Source organism: Grosmannia clavigera (assembly GCF_000143105.1).
Source record: "Grosmannia clavigera kw1407 unplaced genomic scaffold GCSC_97, whole genome shotgun sequence".
Taxonomy (NCBI): Eukaryota; Fungi; Ascomycota; class Sordariomycetes; order Ophiostomatales; family Ophiostomataceae; genus Leptographium; species Leptographium clavigerum.
The window spans coordinates 306,692-326,783 of NW_014040560.1; the positions used below are offsets into that span (position 1 = coordinate 306,692).

At 57.6% G+C, this 20,092-nt stretch overlaps 5 protein-coding genes across 5 annotated transcripts; 4 read left to right on the forward strand and 1 right to left on the reverse strand.

Annotated features, from left to right (window-relative positions):
- Positions 1–236: 236 nt before the first annotated feature.
- On the forward strand, positions 237–729 carry CMQ_4408 (uncharacterized protein; the record flags this gene model as incomplete). Its single annotated transcript, XM_014312564.1, has 2 exons — positions 237–339; positions 545–729. 2 exons carry the CDS (start codon positions 237–239, stop codon positions 727–729), a joined length of 288 nt encoding a protein of 95 aa, XP_014168039.1.
- Positions 730–1,712: 983 nt separating this feature from the next.
- On the forward strand, positions 1,713–2,732 carry CMQ_4508 (snare complex subunit; the record flags this gene model as incomplete). Its single annotated transcript, XM_014312664.1, has 4 exons — positions 1,713–1,798; positions 2,102–2,311; positions 2,370–2,463; positions 2,526–2,732. The coding sequence occupies 4 exons, from the start codon at positions 1,713–1,715 to the stop codon at positions 2,730–2,732; spliced, it is 597 nt and encodes a 198-aa protein (XP_014168139.1).
- A 503-nt stretch (positions 2,733–3,235) lies between these two features.
- CMQ_4711 (uncharacterized protein) lies at positions 3,236–5,064 on the reverse strand (the record flags this gene model as incomplete). Its single annotated transcript, XM_014312867.1, has 4 exons — positions 3,236–3,760; positions 3,932–4,179; positions 4,378–4,969; positions 5,029–5,064. 4 exons carry the CDS (start codon positions 5,062–5,064, stop codon positions 3,236–3,238), a joined length of 1,401 nt encoding a protein of 466 aa, XP_014168342.1.
- Positions 5,065–6,425: 1,361 nt separating this feature from the next.
- On the forward strand, positions 6,426–7,767 carry CMQ_4567 (lipase 1; the record flags this gene model as incomplete). Its single annotated transcript, XM_014312723.1, has 2 exons — positions 6,426–7,172; positions 7,243–7,767. The coding sequence occupies 2 exons, from the start codon at positions 6,426–6,428 to the stop codon at positions 7,765–7,767; spliced, it is 1,272 nt and encodes a 423-aa protein (XP_014168198.1).
- Positions 7,768–13,514: 5,747 nt separating this feature from the next.
- Positions 13,515–19,947, forward strand: CMQ_4675 (glutamate synthase; the record flags this gene model as incomplete). The annotated part of the gene is made up of 2 exons (XM_014312831.1): positions 13,515–13,693; positions 13,770–19,947. The coding sequence occupies 2 exons, from the start codon at positions 13,515–13,517 to the stop codon at positions 19,945–19,947; spliced, it is 6,357 nt and encodes a 2,118-aa protein (XP_014168306.1).
- Positions 19,948–20,092: the final 145 nt, after the last annotated feature.

Genomic DNA, 20,092 nt, shown 5'->3' on the forward strand with positions numbered 1-20,092 from the left:
CGGCGTATCGTGCAGAAGGAGGCGGTTTCCCTGAGGACTTCAGCCCCACAAAATAGATCGCTCTGCCTAAATAAACTCTTAAATGCGACAGCTCCCCTTTGGATCTGGCCACAACAATAACAAACTCTGTCTTCTGCGCGTACCACTCAACTGTTTCCCCATTACTCTGCTCTTACGCCATACCCTCTATCCAACGCTCTACCCTGAACCTGTTGCTACAGCGCACATCGTCCACAATGGCTTCTAACGGCAGCGGCTTGACAGACCCCACCAAGGCGTCGGAAGCCATCAGCAAGGGCAAGGGCAAGGCCGCCGAGGACGACGCCATGAAGGATGCCGGTGCTGCCCCGGCCCACGACGACGATGATGAGGATGATGAGGACGAGGAAGACGATGGTGCCGAGGTGAGAATCTTCCTGTTATCGATCGGCTGGTGGTGGCAACAAAACTAACAGACTCTGCCTCAGATTGACGAAGGTAAGGCCCGGAAGAGGGCCCGCTGCAGACACATGTCCGGCTCTACGCACGTACTGACCTGGCACAGAAGACAATGACGACGACGACATGCAGGAGATCAACCTCGAGAACGTGGTCGGCCGCCGCACGCGGGGACGGGTCATCGACTTTGCCAAGGCGGCAGCGGAGAACCCAGCCGCCGACGACGAGGACGATGACGACGACGACTTTGAGGATCCGGACAACAACGACACCAAGATGGACGAGGACTAGAGAGGCTGTTGGCCCGGCAGCTTAATGAAGACGAAAAAAAGGCAGACGCCCGCCAAGCATGGTGCATACATAGCATAAGATCGGGGATCGGGGCTAGGGCTGGGGCTGGGACTGGACGTTCAGAGGCCGATGTGATTGACTGATGATATTGTGATTACTGTTTCTTTCTGTTCCGGCTCTTGCCCCTTTTGTTAGTTCTATCTACGGATGGGGATGGCAGGCAAGCCTGGCTCCCAACGCCGTCCAAACTGAAAATATAGAACAAATAAAGCCAAGTTTCGGCTGTGCCGCGTCGTCCATCCAGAGAACAGCTACCCTGTCACATACAACAGGAGCACATGTCATACATGATCATATCAATGCGTGCTCTCGCATCTTGCATTGCTCTGGTCGCACCTTGTAGATTGAGATGCAATTGAGATGCAATGCGCCTCATCTCAGGCGGTGGGGCCCACCCGTTGTAAGGACAACTGCCTGTAACATTTTCGCCGTTGCTTTCGCCGTCACCCCTTCCCAGGCTAGCCAGGCCAGCTGTGCCTTCCCAGCGTGGCATCTTACCGCGGTTTCAATTCTGCCTGATTGTTGTCTGTCCGTCTCTGCTTGAAACAAGGATCTGGCTTTTTGTCCCGTACACGTCCGCCGTAATATAGCTGTCACTTGATCAAAACGGCTCCTCTGCCGTCGAGCTTGGGGCTGTAAGCCAATCTGGCCTACATACGACGTATGTAACATAGCCACCACTGCTATCTTATCCGCCGTAGATCTCCCTTTCCCGAATTCTCATTGGCGCTTTCGGCCTGGTGTCAGTGCTCGTGTCCCTCTCCTTTTCTCTTTGCTTCTGGGCTCTCTCTCCTTTCCTCTACCATCGCGCACCCGCGACGACGCTCCCCCAGCATGGCATCATCAAGGTAGGACACTCCAGATCTCGTTGCGTGGTCTGATTTTTGGTGGCTCGCAAGTTGGCAGCGGCAGGCGACGCAGAAATGGACGGCCGCACAGCAGCACAGGCACAAGCACGAAAGCAGTACGTCTTTTGGAAACGACAGGTGGCGCATCTCGATCCAGCAATGTGCGTTCCGAAGCAGCAGTGCCGCGACACTCTGCTCCTGCCAGCCTCTCTGTCTTTACGATGCGCAAGCTTTGACAGGCCAGGATCCGGCCTGTGGCCATGGCGTGTTTCCCGTTTGATCGAACAAGAGATGGCCCAGATCGACTCCATTGACTGGCCCAAGTTTCCCACCATCTCGTCTCGACCAGCTCGTGCCCGCTGCTTGCCTTCTGTCGCTCCCGAATATGCCAGTCAGCTGCGGCTGTGCCACCGTTATATCCGTCTCTCGAACGACCAAGGCTAAGCGCATACCCGTGTCTCTAGATTTGGCTCCTCCAGCCTGCACCAGCGAGATCCTCGCAGTGCGCTCTTCGAGGGCTACACCGGCTCCGGCTCCGAGTCGACGCGGCGCAACGGCAGCGCCAGCCCCGGACAATATGGTGGCGGCTACGGCTACGGCTACCCGGGCAGCAACGGCAACAACCTGACTGCACCGGCACACAACGCCTTCCGGCCAGCGACGCCCAACCGGAAGTAAGCCGGCACGCCCGCCTATTCCGTCGGCCCATTGCTGACGCTGGGGGGATTCTAGGGGCCAATACAGCGATGCCGTCCTGAACGAGCTCGAGAGCCAAAACGACCAGCAGATCGAGGGCATCTTGGGCAAAGTCCGCGTACTGAAAGACGTGCGTCTCACCTCTGCAGTTTCGCACACACTCTCACACACCTGACCTGACTCTTCTCGCAGATGACGGTTGCCATTGGCGACGAGATCCGGGAATCGTCGGCGCTGGCCGACAAGATGAACGACTCCTTTGACGCTACGCGGATCCGGCTGCGCGGGACGATGAACCGGATGTTGCTGATGGCCGAGCGGACGGGCGTTGGCTGGAAGGTGTGGTTGGGCTTCTTCGCCGCCGTGGCGATGCTGTTCACGTACGTCTGGCTGTTCTAGGCGACAGTCGTATGTGTGCATACGGGAAAGGGAGGTCGCATTATCAGCCACGCAGACACGACGAGCCGCCTGTGGGTTTTGTATGAGACCCTGCATCGAATGACGACGTTTGGGCACGGCAATGCAAATTAAGAGCGTGAGGCAGGGTTGACCGTTTTACGGACGACTTTTCCAAACATCTAAGAGAAACCAAGGAGTGTATGGAGAGCAGGATTCCATGTCTTCTATCCCCGGAGATACAGAAAAGGACAGCTCTGTCCGATACGAAGGATGGGCCAGGTTGCCTCTATAGAGCTGAGCCGGAGCATAGGGGATCGGTATCACAAAAAGGACGGCGGCAGCTTTTATCTTGCCGCGATCAGTGATCTGTAATTATGATGTATTCACCTTTTCCTTGTCCTCATAAAAATAATAATAATACAAGAGAAAGTATGCCGTTGCGCTTCCCACGAGGTGAAGCCCGATAATGATCGCTCGATGCTGGGGCGTTTTCTCACTCTGCCTCAGAGCCGCCGTATGGCCGGACTGCTGTCCATCCTGCTGCTGCCGTCCTGCGACAGGAGTCCGCTGATGTCCAGGCTGTCGCGGTCGCTGCGTACGAGACTGCTGCGATACCGACGATGCGCTGTATCGGCAGCAGTGGTGCCGGCTGGCGTGCTGATAGTGGCCCCTCGGCCCAGGCGACGCGGCAGATCGCCATCGTCGCGATCGTCTTGGGTGTGGTCGACATGACGGTCGCTGGCGCTGCTGCTGCCGTCGTCACCGTCGATGCTGCTCAGCTCAGCATCCGTGTCGGTGTGCTCATAGCTGCCGTCCAAAATGCTGAGCATGGATGCATCGGGGATCCCATCGTCCATGTCGGCATCCATGTCCATCTCCAGCCCGTCGTCATCATCGCCGCCATCGCTAGCAGGACCACCTCCACCTCCAACAACACCACCATCCCTACCAACACCACCTCCATCGGTGTCCACGATCTCTTGCTCGTTGTCAAACTCGCCCAGGCTGCTGCGGACCCTGCTCCCTGCCTGTCGGCGGCTAGCACGGCCGCCGATGCTGCTTCTGCCACCGCCACCACCGCCGTTGTTGTTGCTCAAGCTGCTGCGGCGTGGCTGTCGCGTCGAACGACGGCGTGCAGCGCCGCTTCTCCTGCGACGACCGGGGCCACCGCCGCCACCGCCGCCACCACTCTCCCGCACCAGGTCGTCTTCTTGCAGCATCTGCGCCTCGTCCTCCTCGTCCAGATCGCCAACCTCATCGTACAGCCCTCCAATGGCCGACAGCCGCGGCTGGGCTAGCATGGCTCGAACGCGATCCTCGTTGGCACGCATCTGGCGCATCTCGCGCCGCTCTGCCGCTCGCGCTCGGAAATCTTCCTCGTGCGTACGTGGCGGCAGGTTCTGCACCGGTGTAACGGGTATGCCCGCCTGTTGTCTGCCGGACTCGTCTCGCACAATGGCCGTGCTGGCCGTCGCCTCGTCCTCGTCTTCCTCGTCTTCCCGATCCTCTTCCTCCTCCTCTCTGGTCTCCTCTTCTCTGTCCTCTCTACTGCCGTCTTCTTCTTCTTCTTCTTCTTCTTCCTAAAAGGGGTCTTCTTCTTCTTCTTCTTCTTCCTCCTCTTCCTCTTCCTCTTCTTCGGACGAACTCGCAAATGGATCATCACCGTCTTCTGCATCATCCCCAAAACTGAATCCCTCCCCGTCGCCATCGGGAATCTCGCCGTCAAGATCCTGCTCTCCCATGTCGGCATCCAGGTCCACCCCCATTCCCTCGTCGTCCCCGCCGATGCCATCGCCACCCACGGCCATCTCGTCCATCCCGATGCCACCCTCTGCCTCCAGAGCTGCTTCTGCCTCGGCCTGGGCCAACTGCTGGGCCAGCTCCTCCCGACGCTCGGTCTCGGCCTGCTCCTCCTGCTCACGCAGCTCTTCACGGATCTGAAATAGCGTCTTCGGCACACCAGGCGGCTTGAGCCATGTCGCGCCAAAGTTGGCAATGTGCAGGTTGCGCCGATCTTGAAGGGCCTTTTCGGCATCGAGCCGGGTCACGGAGTTGCGGTCAAAGACAGCATAGCGGCTGTTGTTGTTATGGTGCTGGCCGTGCTGCTGACTGTGGTGCTGTTGGTGGAGGTGACGCCGGCCGGCTGCGTTGTTAGCCATTCCAGGGTCACCACCGCCGAAAAAGGCGTCGTCAGCACCATAGTAAGAGCCATTATGGCCGCTGCTGGAGAGGAGGGCCTAGAAACAGGGAACCCGGTCAGCTTATTAGATCTAGGGGAGAGTAGAGAACTCCTTACGTTATATGCCGAAAAGTCCAAGACGAATGACCCCATTGCGTGTGTATTGCATGTGGCAAACGGTGGGCGCTCTAATGATGAAGCTTCAAGCAACTTAAACTGCACAATGATCCGTGATGTCGTCTAGGTCGAGTGTTGGAAGGGCTAATCACGGAACAACGCAAATCAATCGAATGAATAAGAATCGGGTATCTGGAAGGAGCGTATGCCTGGCTGAGCCAGGTGGCAACGTCTGAGACGAGATGTGATGAAGCTCATCAATTGGTGTCTGGCGCGTTCAGAAACTAAAAGCAATTAAGACACCGCCACAACCCCGCGAGGCTGATTACGCTAAGTGCTGTAGGGTTAGCTTTTACTGTTAACCTTCTGTATTTGGGCGCATTACTCCGTATAGCCGTTCCTTATTGCAACGCCCACAATACGTTCCTGTAGGATGACGCAGCCCCTACAACCAGCAAGCTTGATTTGTGAGATATCATATCGTGCATCGCTGTAGCTTGTCATCCCACCTGCAGCCATCTTGCATATAGCATGCTCTCTTAGTGGCCGCCTCTGGAGTACGCTACTTACCGTTGCTGACTTGAGTCGTATTCCCGGCGCCAAGGCATAAGCAGGCCTAACGGTAAGCCTCACGACCGCTATGCTACTTGTACGAATGGCCGAGGAAATGATTGTGGGGTGCTACATATGTTGACTCGGCCTGTGCCAGGACGAAGCGGGTGGCGATCCCTGTCATATTGTCAACGGGAGGCAGGAAATGGGATGCGAGACACTAACCGCAGGGAGATGTCTCGTGCAGCCTCGTGCTAGCCTGGAACGGAAGTACTGCAGCAGACTAAAGCTCTTTTGTCGTCACCGGCGAGCTCACAGAGCTATATGCATCCATTGTACTTCGTATACTGTATCGTGAGGTGAACGAATCGCATCCTTCGCTCCTCCTTCTTCTTCTAGTTCTAAGCCCCGCACCGATCGGCAGTCCCGAAGAAATGCCTCCATGTGACCGCCACCAACCACTACGATTATTATACCTTCCTCTGGTGAGGGAAAAGCTGCTTGGCTAGGCAGGAGTATTTAGCACCCCCGCTTGCTTGCTCTGACAAAGAAAAAAGGGAAAAACTTTCTTGTTGGGAGCCGGCTCTATGCGTGGCACCTTCCGTCTGCTTGCATGTACATAGGACCATTGTTGTCCAAATAGTGGAGAGGGGAGGGGAGCTGCTTCGCCTGGCTTGTGTATAAAGAGAAGAGTCATGCGAGCCGGTCGCTCCTTCCCATACCGGTTGACGTTTCCGCCTTCCTGTGCGTCTCTTCGTGGTAGCTCTCGGATCTTGCCAACTTTGCCTCCTTGTCGTGTATCTCGCAGGACTACAGAAGAAAGGCAAATATTCCGGCCCATCACCATGTACCCCCTCCGCTCGCTGCTGCTGGCAGGCCTCTGCCTGTGCGCCCAGGTGTCTGCTGCTCCCCTCGTGAAGCGCGGGTCCTCGGCAATCACCCTCACGGAGCCAATTGCCCCCCGTGACGATCCGTGGTACTCGGAACCCGATGGCTTCGAGAACGACGCTCCCGGCACCATTCTGCGCATCCGCAAGGCCCCGGGCAACCTGACGACCATCACCACCAACTGCTCGGCCGCCTACAACATCCTCTACCGCACCACCAACAGTCTGTACAAGCCGACGTGGGCTGTAACCACGCTGTTCGTTCCCAAGAACCACACCGATGCCCTGCTGTCGTACCAAATCCCCTACGACACCGCCGACCTCAATGCCAGCCCCAGCTACGCCCTGTACTCGAATACACCTACCGACGTGACCGCCTCGCTGGGCAAAGGCTGGTTCGTCAACGTGCCGGACTATGAGGGCCCCCTAGCCAGCTTCACCGCTGGCGTCCTGTCTGGTCATGCCACCATTGACGCTGTCCGCGCCGTGCTTTCAGCTAAGGAATGCCTCAAACTTCCTGACGGGCTGAAATACGCCCTGTGGGGATACTCTGGTGGTGCTCTCGCCAGCGAGTGGGCGGCTGAGCTGCAGGTTCAATACGCCCCCGAGCTAACCTTTAGCGGCGTGGCCCTAGGCGGTCTTACGCCCAACATCACCAGCGTCCTGACGACGATCAACAACAAGCTCATGGCCGGTCTGGCAGTGGTGAGTAGCTTCCTGAGGGGCCGGTCTAGCCGTCCGCATTCGGTAAAGGCTAACAAAAGTTCGCCTGCAGTCTTCCATCATTGGCACGTGCAACCAATACCCTGAGATTATGGCAATGCTCGAGTCCAAGCTCAAGCCGACTGGCGATCTCAACAGCACCAGCTTTCTGGCGGCCCAGAACATGACCCTGACCGAGACTCTTGTGGCTTTCGCCGGCAAGAACATCTCTGCCTTCTTTGTCGATGGCGAGATGGACATCCTTAACCCGATTACCGACAAGCTCATTAGCAAGGACGGAATCATGGGCTACCACGGCGTCCCGCAGGCCCCCATCTTCGCGTACAAGGCTGTTGAGGATGAGGTCAGCCCCATCGCTGACACCGACAAGCTGGTCACGTCATACTGCGCCATGGGTGCCAACATCTTGTACCAGAGAAACAGCATTGGCGGTCATTCGGCCGAGCAGACCAACGGCCGTGCAGCTGCTTCTGCTTGGCTGGACAGCGTTCTGGGGGGCACCTATTCGAAGACGTACAACACGACTGGCTGCACAATCCAGGATGTGGCCCTGAATGTCACATCCTCGCCCTACTAGGGCATATGACCAGCACTATGATATTGCAGAGTGTAATGAGTAAATAAAAGGCCGCGCCTGCGGCCACGGGACACGCCATAATGATAAACAATAATCTGGAAGCACAAGGATCCGTGAACTGTCTTTACTGATTGCTTTACTCAAAAGGCCCATGGCAACTTTTCTTAACTGTGAGAGGTCTTGATGTATTGTTTGCTACATAAATCGCGGACTCCGATTATAGGTCCCTTTAAGAAAGTAACAGTAAATGATGTAAAAATGTTGTAAACTACATGGCTGGCCTACAAATTATCATTTGATTGTGCAATGTTTCAGTGGCTCGTCAGCTGTCTTTAAATTCATATATAGCTTGTAATGAAGCTACCGACAGTGCGTACAAGAACATAGATACTCGTACTCCATGTGCAAAGGAACGGGCTGTATGAAAGGTTTGTTCTCTTGACAACATATAACGTTATCAAGAAACTTTCAATCTCCCGGGCGCCTCCCGAGTGCATGCTTTTTCGACTATATACAAAGCACACGAAATATATGAAGGGCAACTCTCTTCCTTCACTATCTTTGACCAGCCTCGCATCAAATTTGCATCTGATGCCATCAAAGATACGAACACAGTGACGAGTCAACAAGTTTAGGTCCAAAGACTTTGACACGAGCAGGTCACATGATGCGGGCCGTTATAAGCCTGTTTAGTAGACATGCACAAGAAAAGAAGAAGAGAGTAATGATATTTGTGACCAACAGTCTTGATTTTTATAAAACTTTGAGGCTATTTGGACCAACACCGCGGATATCTGCTAGAGGGTTTCTTTGGACACATCTTGAGCTGAATAGTCCCAAGATTGCGTATTCACATGTCTAACCTTTACAGGGTTGGCCGCAAACGTAAACCTCGTAACATATTGCAAGTGGATGAATTTTAGACGGATCCCTTGCGATTACTTCCGCTTGTTTTACAATTTGCTGAATTTGACAGGCGGCCGTTTGGTGGACCCGAGTTTCTATGAGGTAATAGTGTGTTTTGAACTTTACCATTGGGCAGCGGAGATCTTCCGCATTACGGAAAGAAGAGCATCCTCGTAGCAAATGAGGACGGAGATGAAAAATTGAGCGAGGAGCCGGTAGTGTCGATTTCTGACAGCATGAAAGGGAAAGAGACAGAAGACCACACAAGAAGCTCACCACATAAGTGGGCCGCTAACAACGTCTGCGTGGTCTGCACTTATTCGGCAAAATAGCATTAAACTGGGACCGGGAAAAGTAGGAACACAGAGTTTATGTTTGTCAGCGTGCTGGCACCCACCCACCCGTGTTTTTCCCTGCGCGATGCTTGCAACTGAGGTCTGCTTTGTGTGTGTATGAGCAGCCTGTACTCCGTAGCTGAGGTCGATAAGTTGAAAAGGGTCTAATGGCACTCCGGCCAGAGAAGCCGGCAACCGTAGCAGCCAGGGCAGTCTCGCGGGACGGGCCAACAGTTCCTGAAGGTTAAGACCGCTCTATAGAGTGAATGGGTACCATGCCCAGCACCCCCATGCACATCCAAGCCAGATTAGTCGGTGTCTTGGGGTACGAGTACGAATATCTACGCACTCCGCATCCCTAGATGCTGAACACTGGCCGATCTCGGCGGCCTGCCCAGGAACGAAGCCAGGCAGGCACAACAAGACACAAAGCGGAAATATTATACGACGAGCGGCTCGTATCTTACGAGTACTTGTGCAGACCACGCTACCGTTGCGTGGGACCGCATGTCGAAAATTACGAGTACGGGGTATGTGCCTGCTTTCTTGGCAGAAGCCGCTAACGAGGCGCAAATGTAACGAGAAAACCCTACGAGTACGTTGTATGGTATGCAGCTGCGCATGGACGGGCTGCTGATACTCCGCAGCATGGGGGGCCTTCGCTCGTACGGAGTACGGAGTAATACGTACGTAAGATACTCGTACATGTTCGTACGTAGATACGAGCACGGAGGATGCATACAGCCTACGTGGTATTATCTCGGCTGTCGCAGTCTCTCGCCAGAGCCAGCCAGCGTGAGCAAGACATGAAAGCCGTTCCAGCATCACCCCCTTTGCTTTGTCGTTGGCACGTGCTGTGTACATAAATAGTTGAATGTGGCAGAGGTGCACAAAGGCCCGGCACCTGTAACAGCAATGCCAAGAATCGAGATGCGAGGCCCAACCTTATCCTCCCTTTCCGTTTATGTATAAGCTTTATGTTTTACCGCTCTGGTGCGCACGATCGCAATCGCATCGTACGTATGTATGTACATGGCTCGCAAGTATTGAAGTATTGGCACACACGGCAACTTGGCCAGTCGCAGCACGAATACGTGCTAGATACGATACTGGCCAAAAGGGCGCTAACGAGGCAAGCTAGCCTGTTCAGTCCATCTCGGAGATGTGTTCCCCCCCCCTTTCATCGTCTGTGCGTCGGGACGATCTGAACTATATGACTCGTTATGTAGTAGCGTGGTACGAGCTCTGTCGCTGTCTCTCGCTGTCTTTCTCGCTCTCTTGTATTGAGTCCTCGTCCAGCCGAGATAAGGCGGAAGGCTGGGAGCATAGCTTGTGATTGGCTGCAGTGAGCAATTTTCTGCTGATGATTCATTGACAAGGGACTTGGTCACGGGGCAGTGGAAAACCCCCCTCCCGACGGAGTGTTCCATTGAATTCCGATGCACAAGACAAGCATGTGTCTGCATCCCAGAATCATTGGCCGGATCAATTCAATACTATGCATTGCCCATCCCCTGCCCATGCCTATCTTCTGTTTCTGTCTCTCTGCCGGAGATGAGCCTTTTCCCACCCCCCTCCCCGGTGGTGGTGCTGTTTCATACCCCACCGTCTGTTCTCGTAGGAGGCAAAGACGTTGCCGGAACCGGCCGGTGGTGTGTCGGTGTTGAGGCTCTGTCGATGAGGCCATGCAGGAATGCAGCGCGACAGACATCAGGCAACACAGCGCATAGCGCGCTGAGGCCCAAAAGTCGCAGCGACAGGGGAGCGGAGAAGGGCACTTGCGTTTGCGTATTTACGAGTAGGACGAGTGCACACTCGGACTGGAGCACAGCACATGCGAAAGATGCAGCCGGCAGACTGACTCGGGGCGGAAAGCGGCTGAAATGCCGAGATCCGGCCGCAGCAGCTTGTGTACGCAGCAGTCGTAAACTCCGTTCACGCAACACTGGCAATCGAGTCGAGGTAGGACGCAAATTTTTCGTCTGTCCAGAGGCGACATCGGCGGCATGATTTTCGGTTTCACCCATTCGCGTTGGAATAAAGGCCGATGTGATTGGACGAAACCGAGGACCGACAGCTAGAGGGGGCAAAAACATAGCAGCAAGGGCCACGCCAATAACGTAGCATTTCAGAGCTCTGGCTAGAAGGACGGCAGCCCCCGGCTCGTTTTGGATCAGATCCCAGGAGGGGGAAAACAATGACGAAAAGGGCCCAGTCCAATCTGGGTCTGACCAACGAGCTGACGGCACTTCCCCCAGTCAGCGCAAGCAGGCTACGGCGCACGGAGCGTTAAAGTGGGGAGATGCTTTGTTGCGAGGCAGCTGTCCCTCCGAACTCGTACAGTATTTCTTAGTCCCAAACGCTAACTGGACATTGGCGAGAAGCGAATTCTAGGAGCCAGCGTGTAAGACACAGGGGGAGGGACAGCTCACATTGCAGGACCCTGGCCAATCACAAGAACGGAGTGAAATTGCTAGGCTGGTCAGGAAAAAAAAAGACTGTAATAGAAGGCTACACCAGAGGCGAGCACGATGCCGGGAAGCGGAGGGAAAGTCCCGCAACGTGGCACAGCCCTTTTTTCTCGTTCTGTCTTCTTTTTTTGTTTTCATTTGTTTCACTCTCTTACCTCCGCCTATCGTACGCTGCATGGAGTCGGGAGAGAACGGCTAGACAGTCAGACGAGAGCTTACGACCCGGCTGGCCGTGACAAAGGAAAGAAAAAGGTGACAGTCCATATCACATGACCCCCATTGTGCACCATCCCGCGGCCGGCCGTCACGACCCCAGGGCTTGCACGTACTATTGCCCGAAATCGTATTTTGTGATCATAGCCAGGGCTCGGGCGTGTTGTATGGTTGGCCGGCTGGGCTTGTCGCCCCAAAAACCGCATGGTTCTGTGCCGGCCTGCAGGCTTGGTGTGGGAGACATCTCTCCACTGTTCCCCCACTTCTAGCGTATCTTTTTGCCCCAAGCGCCATCTTCCACATGCTCTTCGGCCGGCGTTAACTGTTTTTTTTTCCCTTCCTTTCGCTTTATCAATTCCCCATCGCTGACTCGCTAGGAAGCTTGACAGACGCGAGAAAAAAAAGACCAGCTCCGACACCGTTCGACCCGGCGAGGGTCGTCTAATAAGCCCACACCAGAGGCCTATCCACAGTCCACCCCCATCCTGTAGCCGTGGATGTGTGTCGGTCCTGTTCCATCCATCCTAGTCCGGCCTGCTGCTCCTTCATATCCCCCTTCATGCCTGATCCATATAAGCTGCTCTTCGCCCCCCTTCCCCCCCTCTTCAACCTTTTTTTCCCCCTTTCTTCTTCTCTCTTTTTCTTCCCCTCTCCCTCTCTCCTCTTACTTCTTTCTCGCCCTCTCGCCAGCCGATACCAGCCTGCTTGTGCATCTGCTTTGCCGAGACATTATATACCCAATCCGGAAATATCGTGATACCGGTATCCGTTTCCGCACTTTTTTTCTTGCTGCTGAGGCACCCTCTCTCGCCCGGATCTCCAACGGGCCACAAAAAGGTAAGGCTCTCTTCTTTCTTTTTCGTCTTTCCGCCCGATGGCACACGTCCACCAGCACGGTAATCGGGGCACACCATGCGACCCGTGCCATCCCGGACTGGTCTTGAGGAGGCATGCTTTGGCTCCAAGTACCGAAGCAGAACAGGCACTTGCATGACACGATCAGCTGGACGGCAGAGATGCTGCATGAGAGCGGAAGCAAGCGCAAATCAAGTCCCACCGTGAGAGAGAGCCCCCAGAGACCGGAGGCTTGGAGAATTGGACCTCGAGGGGTGCACCCGCTGCTGCATTACAAAACCCCAGAATTAGGCGGCGCATGTTTTTTTGCGGCGTCCTGATTCGTCCTTTGGCCTTTCGAACTCTTTCTTCCCGCTGGCTCCCCATTTTTTTCTACAGGGGTGCAGAACTCGACTAGCCTTTTTTGTTGTTTTCCCCTCTGTTTCCCAATCGACGAATGATGTCAATGCAATCGGAGAAAACCTGTTCTGCGGCCTTCTGCGAAGAAAGAGGAACGACAAGCAGACGGAAAGGGAAGCAAAAATCGGACCCCTCTCCCAAACTCTGAAGCTTCCAATTGGTCAACACAATTGCGCGATTCTGATTGGTCGGTGCCTATCGTGTCGCGGCATCGAAGGCTGTCTCGCTTTTTCTTTGAAAGCAGAACGACATGTCTCAACAATGGCCCCACTCTCCTTTATCTTTGTCTCTGGCTGCATCAACTTTTTTGCCACCGTGTGGGCCTTCCTTCACTCGGCCTGCTTATACATGACAATCGAGGGCAACTGGATCGGACCGGACTGAATCGAATGAGATTGGAATGAATTGACTAGACTGGACTGAGGTTTTTGACTTGAATTTGGCGCAAGAACTAACAGACTCAGTTACAAATTCAGATTTATCTGCCGAGCAGTACATCCTGCTCTGTTTTATATCTTTCATCTATTTGAACTCTGCCCGTCGCTCTTCTCGCAAAGGCTTGCCTAGCATGGGACTGACGGCCGAATTCGACGATCGAAACATCCACAACGACGCCGCGGCCGAAGAATACCATCCCTATGAGTATCAGACGGACAACAACAGCTCATGGGCTGGTGCTCTGCCGGTGAAGCAGGGTCTGTACGACCCCAGCTTCGAGAAAGATGCCTGCGGTGTCGGTTTCGCCTGGTGAGTTTCTTTTATACTTCTCTTTTCCTTTTCCTTTTCTTTCTCCTTTTCCCGGTACTAACAAAAAATCGTGCAGCAACATCAAGGGTGTGGCGAGCCACAAGATTGTCAGCGATGCGCGCAATCTGCTCTGCAACATGACCCATCGGGGCGCTGTTGGGTCGGATGCTCGTGATGGTGATGGTGCGGGTGTGATGACGTCGATCCCGCACAAGTTCTTCGTGAAGAACTTTGGGCGTGATGCGAACATTGAGCTGCCACCGCCGGGCCAGTACGCGGTGGGCAACCTGTTCTTCAAGCCGGACCCGGAGACGCTTCAGGAGTCCAAGCGGCAGTTGGAAGACATTGCCGAGTCTTTGGGCCTGCGAGTGCTGGGATGGCGAGAGCCACCGGTGGATTCGAGCCTGCTGGGTCCTGCGGCAGCTTCGCGCGAGCCGATCATCCTGCAGCCGTTTGTGGTGCTGCAGTCGGCGTACGGTTCGGGTGTGGTGCCGGAGACGACAGACGCGGCCAAGTTCGACTCGCGCAAGTTTGAGATCCAGCTGTTTGTGCTGCGCAAGCGGGCAACACACACGATCGGGCTGCACAACTGGTTCTACCTCTGCTCGCTGTCAAACAAGAACATTGTGTACAAGGGCCAGCTGGCACCGGTGCAAGTGTACCAGTACTACCACGACCTGGTCAACGCGGACTACGAGGCGCACTTTGCGCTGGTGCACTCGCGCTTCTCGACCAACACGTTCCCGTCGTGGGACCGGGCGCAGCCGCTGCGTTGGGCAGCCCACAACGGCGAGATCAACACGCTGCGCGGCAACAAGAACTGGATGCGAGCGCGCGAGGGTGTGATGCAGTCGGACGTGTTTGGCGACGAGCTGGAGCAGCTGTTCCCGGTAGTGGAGGACGGCGGATCGGACTCGGCGGCGTTTGACAACGTGCTGGAGCTGCTGACGATCAACGGAGTGCTTTCGCTGCCGGAGGCGGTGATGCTGATGATCCCGGAGGCGTGGCAAGGCAACACACACATGGACCCGAAGAAGGCGGCGTTCTACGAGTGGGCAGCCTGTCAGATGGAGCCGTGGGACGGGCCGGCACTCTTCACCTTTGCCGACGGGCGATTCTGCGGCGCCAACCTGGACCGCAACGGACTGCGGCCGTGCCGGTACTACATCCTGGACGACGACCGGATCATCTGTGCGTCGGAGGTGGGCACGATCCTGGTGGAGCCGGAGCGGGTGATTCAAAAGGGGCGGCTGATGCCGGGACGCATGCTGCTGGTGGATACGGTGGCTGGACGGCTGATTGACGACTCGGAGCTCAAGGCAGCGGTGTCGAGCCGGCACGACTTCCGGTCGTGGCTGGACCAGGAGCTGGTGACGCTGCCGACGGTCCTGCAGACGTTGGAAGAGCAGAAGACGATGGGGTTGGCGGCCAAGCCGGACGACTCGACAGTGCAGACGGACCCGCTGTTGCAGGCGTTTGGCTACACATACGAACAGGTCAGTCTGCTGCTGGCACCCATGGCATCGGACGAGAAGGAGGCACTGGGGTCGATGGGTAACGACGCACCGCTGGCGTGCCTCTCGCCCGGTCCACGGCTGCTGTACGAGTACTTCCGGCAGCTGTTTGCGCAGGTGACGAACCCGCCGATCGACCCGATCCGCGAGTCGATTGTGATGTCGCTAGAGTGCTACGTGGGCCCGCAGGGCAACCTGCTGGAGATGGACGCGACGCAGTGCAACCGACTGCTGCTGCCGAGCCCGGTGCTGTCGATCCCGGAGCTGAATGCGATCAAGAACATGGCACAGCTGCACGCGGCCTGGACGGTGCGCACGATCGACCTGACGTTTCCGAAGAAGGAGGGCGTGGACGGCTATGTGCGCCACCTGGACGAGATCTGCCGACAGACGACGGCGGCGATCGAGAGCCACGACCGGGTGATTGTGCTGTCGGACCGCAACACGTCGGCCGATCGGGTGTCGGTGTCAGCGCTGCTGGCATCGGGCATGGTGCACCATCACCTGGTATCGAACAAGTGGCGGTCGCGGGCTGCGATCGTGGTGGAGACGGCGGAGGCTCGTGAGGTGCACCACCTGTGCGTGCTGCTGGGTTACGGCGCTGACGCGATCAATCCGTACTTGGCGATGGAGTGCATCATGAAGCTGAACCGCGAGAAGCTGCTCAAGGCCAAGCTCAGCGACGAGCAGCTGATCCAGAACTACAAGCACTCGTGCGACGGCGGGATCCTCAAGGTGATGAGCAAGATGGGCATCTCGACGCTGGCCAGCTACAAGGGCGCGCAGATCTTTGAGGCGCTCGGCGTGGACGACGAGGTGGTAGAGCGCTGTTTCAAGGGCACAGCGACACGCATCAAGGGCGTGACGTTTGAGCTGATCGCCGAAGATGCGTTCCGGTTCCACGAGCGCGGCTTCCCGTCGCGGTTGACGTCCACGGTGCCAGGGCTGACGGAGTCGGGCGAGTACCACTGGCGCGACGGCGGCGAGGCGCACATCAACGACCCGACGTCGATTGCAAACATCCAGGACGCCGTGCGGACGAAGAACGACAAGTCGTACGAGGCATACTCGCGGTCTGAGTACGAGCAGATCAAGGCCTGCACGCTGCGCGGCATGCTAGACTTTAAGTTTGACGAGGCCACGCCGGTGCCGATCGACCAGGTCGAGCCGTGGACCGAAATTGTGCGGCGGTTCTGCACGGGAGCCATGTCGTATGGCTCCATCGCCATGGAGGCGCATTCGACGCTGGCGATCGCGATGAACCGGCTCGGTGGCAAGTCCAACACAGGCGAGGGCGGTGAGGACCCGGAGCGGTCGCAGGTGATGGAGAATGGCGACACGATGCGGTCGGCCATCAAGCAGGTGGCATCGGGCCGCTTCGGCGTCACGTCAGCCTATCTGGCCGACTCGGACGAGCTGCAGATCAAGATGGCCCAGGGCGCCAAGCCGGGCGAGGGCGGCGAGCTGCCGGGCCACAAGGTCAGCAAGTCGATTGCACGCACGCGCCATTCGACTCCGGGCGTCGGCCTGATCTCGCCGCCGCCGCACCACGACATCTACTCGATCGAGGACCTGAAGCAGCTGATCTACGACTTGAAGTGTTCCAGCCCGCGGTCACGTGTCTCGGTGAAACTCGTTTCCGAGACCGGAGTGGGGATTGTGGCTTCGGGTGTGGCTAAGGCCAAGGCCGACCACATCCTGATCTCCGGCCACGATGGCGGCACCGGCGCCTCACGCTGGACCGGCATCAAGTACGCCGGCCTGCCGTGGGAGCTGGGCCTGGCCGAGACCCACCAGACGCTGGTGCTCAACGACTTGCGCGGCCGCGTTGTCGTGCAGACGGACGGCCAGCTGCGGACCGGCCGCGATGTCGCCATGGCCTGTCTGCTGGGCGCGGAAGAATGGGGCTTCGCTACAACTCCTCTGATCGCCATGGGCTGTATCATGATGAGGAAGTGCCACTTGAATACGTGCCCAGTAGGCATCGCAACGCAGGATCCGGAGCTGCGCAAGAAGTTTAAGGGAACGCCAGAGCACGTGATCAACTTCTTTTACTACATTGCGAACGAGCTGCGGGCCATCATGGCTAAGCTTGGCTTCCGCACGGTCAACGAGATGATTGGGCACGTGGAGATGCTCAAGGTCCGCGACGACCTGCGCACCAGAAAGACGCAGAACATTGACCTGTCGCTGATCCTGACGCCGGCCCACAAGCTGCGACCGGGTGTGGCCACGTTCAACGTGCGCAAACAGGACCACCGACTGCACGTGCGGCTGGACAACAAGCTGATCTCGGAGGCCGAGCTGACGCTGGACAAGGGCGTGCCGTCGCGCATCGAATGTGACATTGTGAACACGGACCGGGCCATGGGCACGTCGCTGTCGTACCACATCTCGAAGCGGTTCGGCGAGGCCGGTCTGCCGACCGACACGGTGCACGTCAACATCAAGGGCTCGGCAGGCCAGTCGTTTGGCGCGTTCTTGGCGTCGGGCGTGACGCTCGAGCTGGAGGGCGACGCCAACGACTATGTCGGCAAGGGCCTGTCGGGTGGCCGTCTGATCGTCTACCCACCGCGCTCGGCCGTGTTCCGGGCCGAGGAGAACGTGCTGATCGGCAACGTGTGTCTGTACGGAGCGACAAGCGGCACGTGCTTCTTCCGCGGCGTGGCGGCCGAACGGTTTGCCGTGCGCAACTCGGGTGCTACGGCGGTGGTGGAGGGCGTGGGCGACCACGGCTGCGAGTACATGACGGGCGGTCGGGTGCTGATTCTAGGCAGCACGGGCCGCAACTTTGCGGCCGGCATGTCGGGCGGCATCGCGTACGTGATGGACGTCAACAACGACTTCCTCGGCAAGCTCAACACGGAGATGGTGGAGGCGTCGGGCGTGGAGGACCCCGAGGACATTGCGTTTGTGCGCGGTCTGATCGAGGACCACCACCACTACACCGGCTCGGAGCTGGCGGCCCGGATCCTGGTGGACTTTAGCCGGGCGCTGCGGCGGTTTGTCAAGGTGCTGCCGATCGACTACAAGCACCACCTACTGGAGGAGGCAGCCAAGGCGGCCGAGGCCAAGCGGGCTGAGTACAGCCTGCCGAAGATCTCGGCGGCCAAGGAGAAGGAGACGAAGCCGAAGGCGTCGGCAGCGGCATCGCATGGCAAGCTGCAGGACCTGGAGGACAGCGTGGGTGACCAGGCGGCAGACAAGAAGAAGAAGCTGGTGCTGGACAAGACGCGCGGCTTCATGAAGTACCACCGGCGGGCAGAGAAGTACCGGCCGGCCAAGACGCGGGTCAAGGACTGGGCGGAGCTGTCGAGCCGGCTGGACGAGGACGAGCTCAAGTACCAGGCAGCGCGCTGCATGGACTGCGGCGTGCCGTTCTGCCAGTCGGACTCGGGCTGCCCGCTGTCCAACATCATTCCGAAGTGGAACGAGCTCGTGTTCCAGAACCAGTGGCAGGACGCGCTGAACCGGCTGTTGATGACGAACAACTTCCCCGAGTTTACGGGACGCGTGTGTCCGGCGCCATGCGAGGGCGCGTGCGTGCTGGGCATCAACGAGGACCCGGTGGGCATCAAGTCGATCGAGTGCGCCATCATCGACCGCGGCTTCGAGATGGGCTGGATGGTGCCGACGCCGCCGCCCGTGCGCACGGGCAAGAAGGTGGCGATCATCGGCTCAGGGCCGGCCGGCCTGGCAGCGGCCGACCAGCTGAACCGGGCAGGCCACTCGGTGACGGTGTACGAGCGGGCAGACCGGGCGGGCGGACTGCTGATGTACGGAATTCCGAACATGAAGCTGGACAAGCGGATCGTGAAGCGGCGGACGGACTTTATGGCGGCCGAAGGCATCGACTTCAAGCTGGGCGTGGCGGTGGGCGAGGACGGGCTGACGCTGACGAGCCTCAAGGCGACCAACGATGCGGTGATCATCGCGACAGGCGCGACAGTGGGACGGGACCTGCCGATTCCCGGACGCAACCTGGAGGGCATCCACTTTGCGATGCAGTTTCTGCACCGCAACACCAAGTCGCTGCTGGACTCGGAGCTGGCAGACGGGTCGTACATCTCGGCCAAGGACAAGGACGTGGTGGTGATTGGCGGTGGTGACACGGGCAACGACTGCATCGGCACGTCGCTGCGACACGGAGCCAAGTCGGTGACCAACTTTGAGCTGCTGCCGCAGCCGCCGGCCGAGCGGGCACGTGACAACCCGTGGCCGCAGTGGCCGCGCGTGTACCGCGTCGACTACGGACACACGGAGGTGCGACAGCACCACGGCAAGGACCCGCGCGAGTACTGCATCATGTCGGAGAGCTTCGTCGACGACGGCAACGGCCGGGTCAAGGGCATCCAGACGCAGCGGGTCGAGTGGACGCGCTCGGCCGCCGGCGGCTGGGACATGAAGAAGGTCGAGGGCTCCGAGCAATTCTTCCTGGCCGACCTGGTCTTGCTGGCCATGGGCTTCCTCGGACCCGAGGCCCGCGTGCTCGGCGACGAGATCGAAAAGGACGCCCGCAAGAACGTCAAGACACCCCCGGGCCAGTACGCTACCAGCGTGCCCGGCATCTTCGCCGCCGGCGACTGCCGCCGCGGCCAGTCACTCATCGTCTGGGGCATCAACGAGGGCCGACAGGCAGCCCGCGAGTGCGATCTGTTCCTGATGCAGTCCACCAGCCTGCCGGTCACGGGCGGCATCGTCAAGCGGACCGCACAGGAGATTTTTGCGGCAATGGCGTGATGTTGTGACTGTGTGCTTCTGTTCTCTGCTTTCTGCTTTCCTTTTCGTTGTCATAAAATGGGGGCGGTCGGTTCATCCGCGTTTGGTCTCAGCCGGGTGTGAGGGCTACGCATTTCGCATCATTGCATACTTGGTTTTGTTCGTG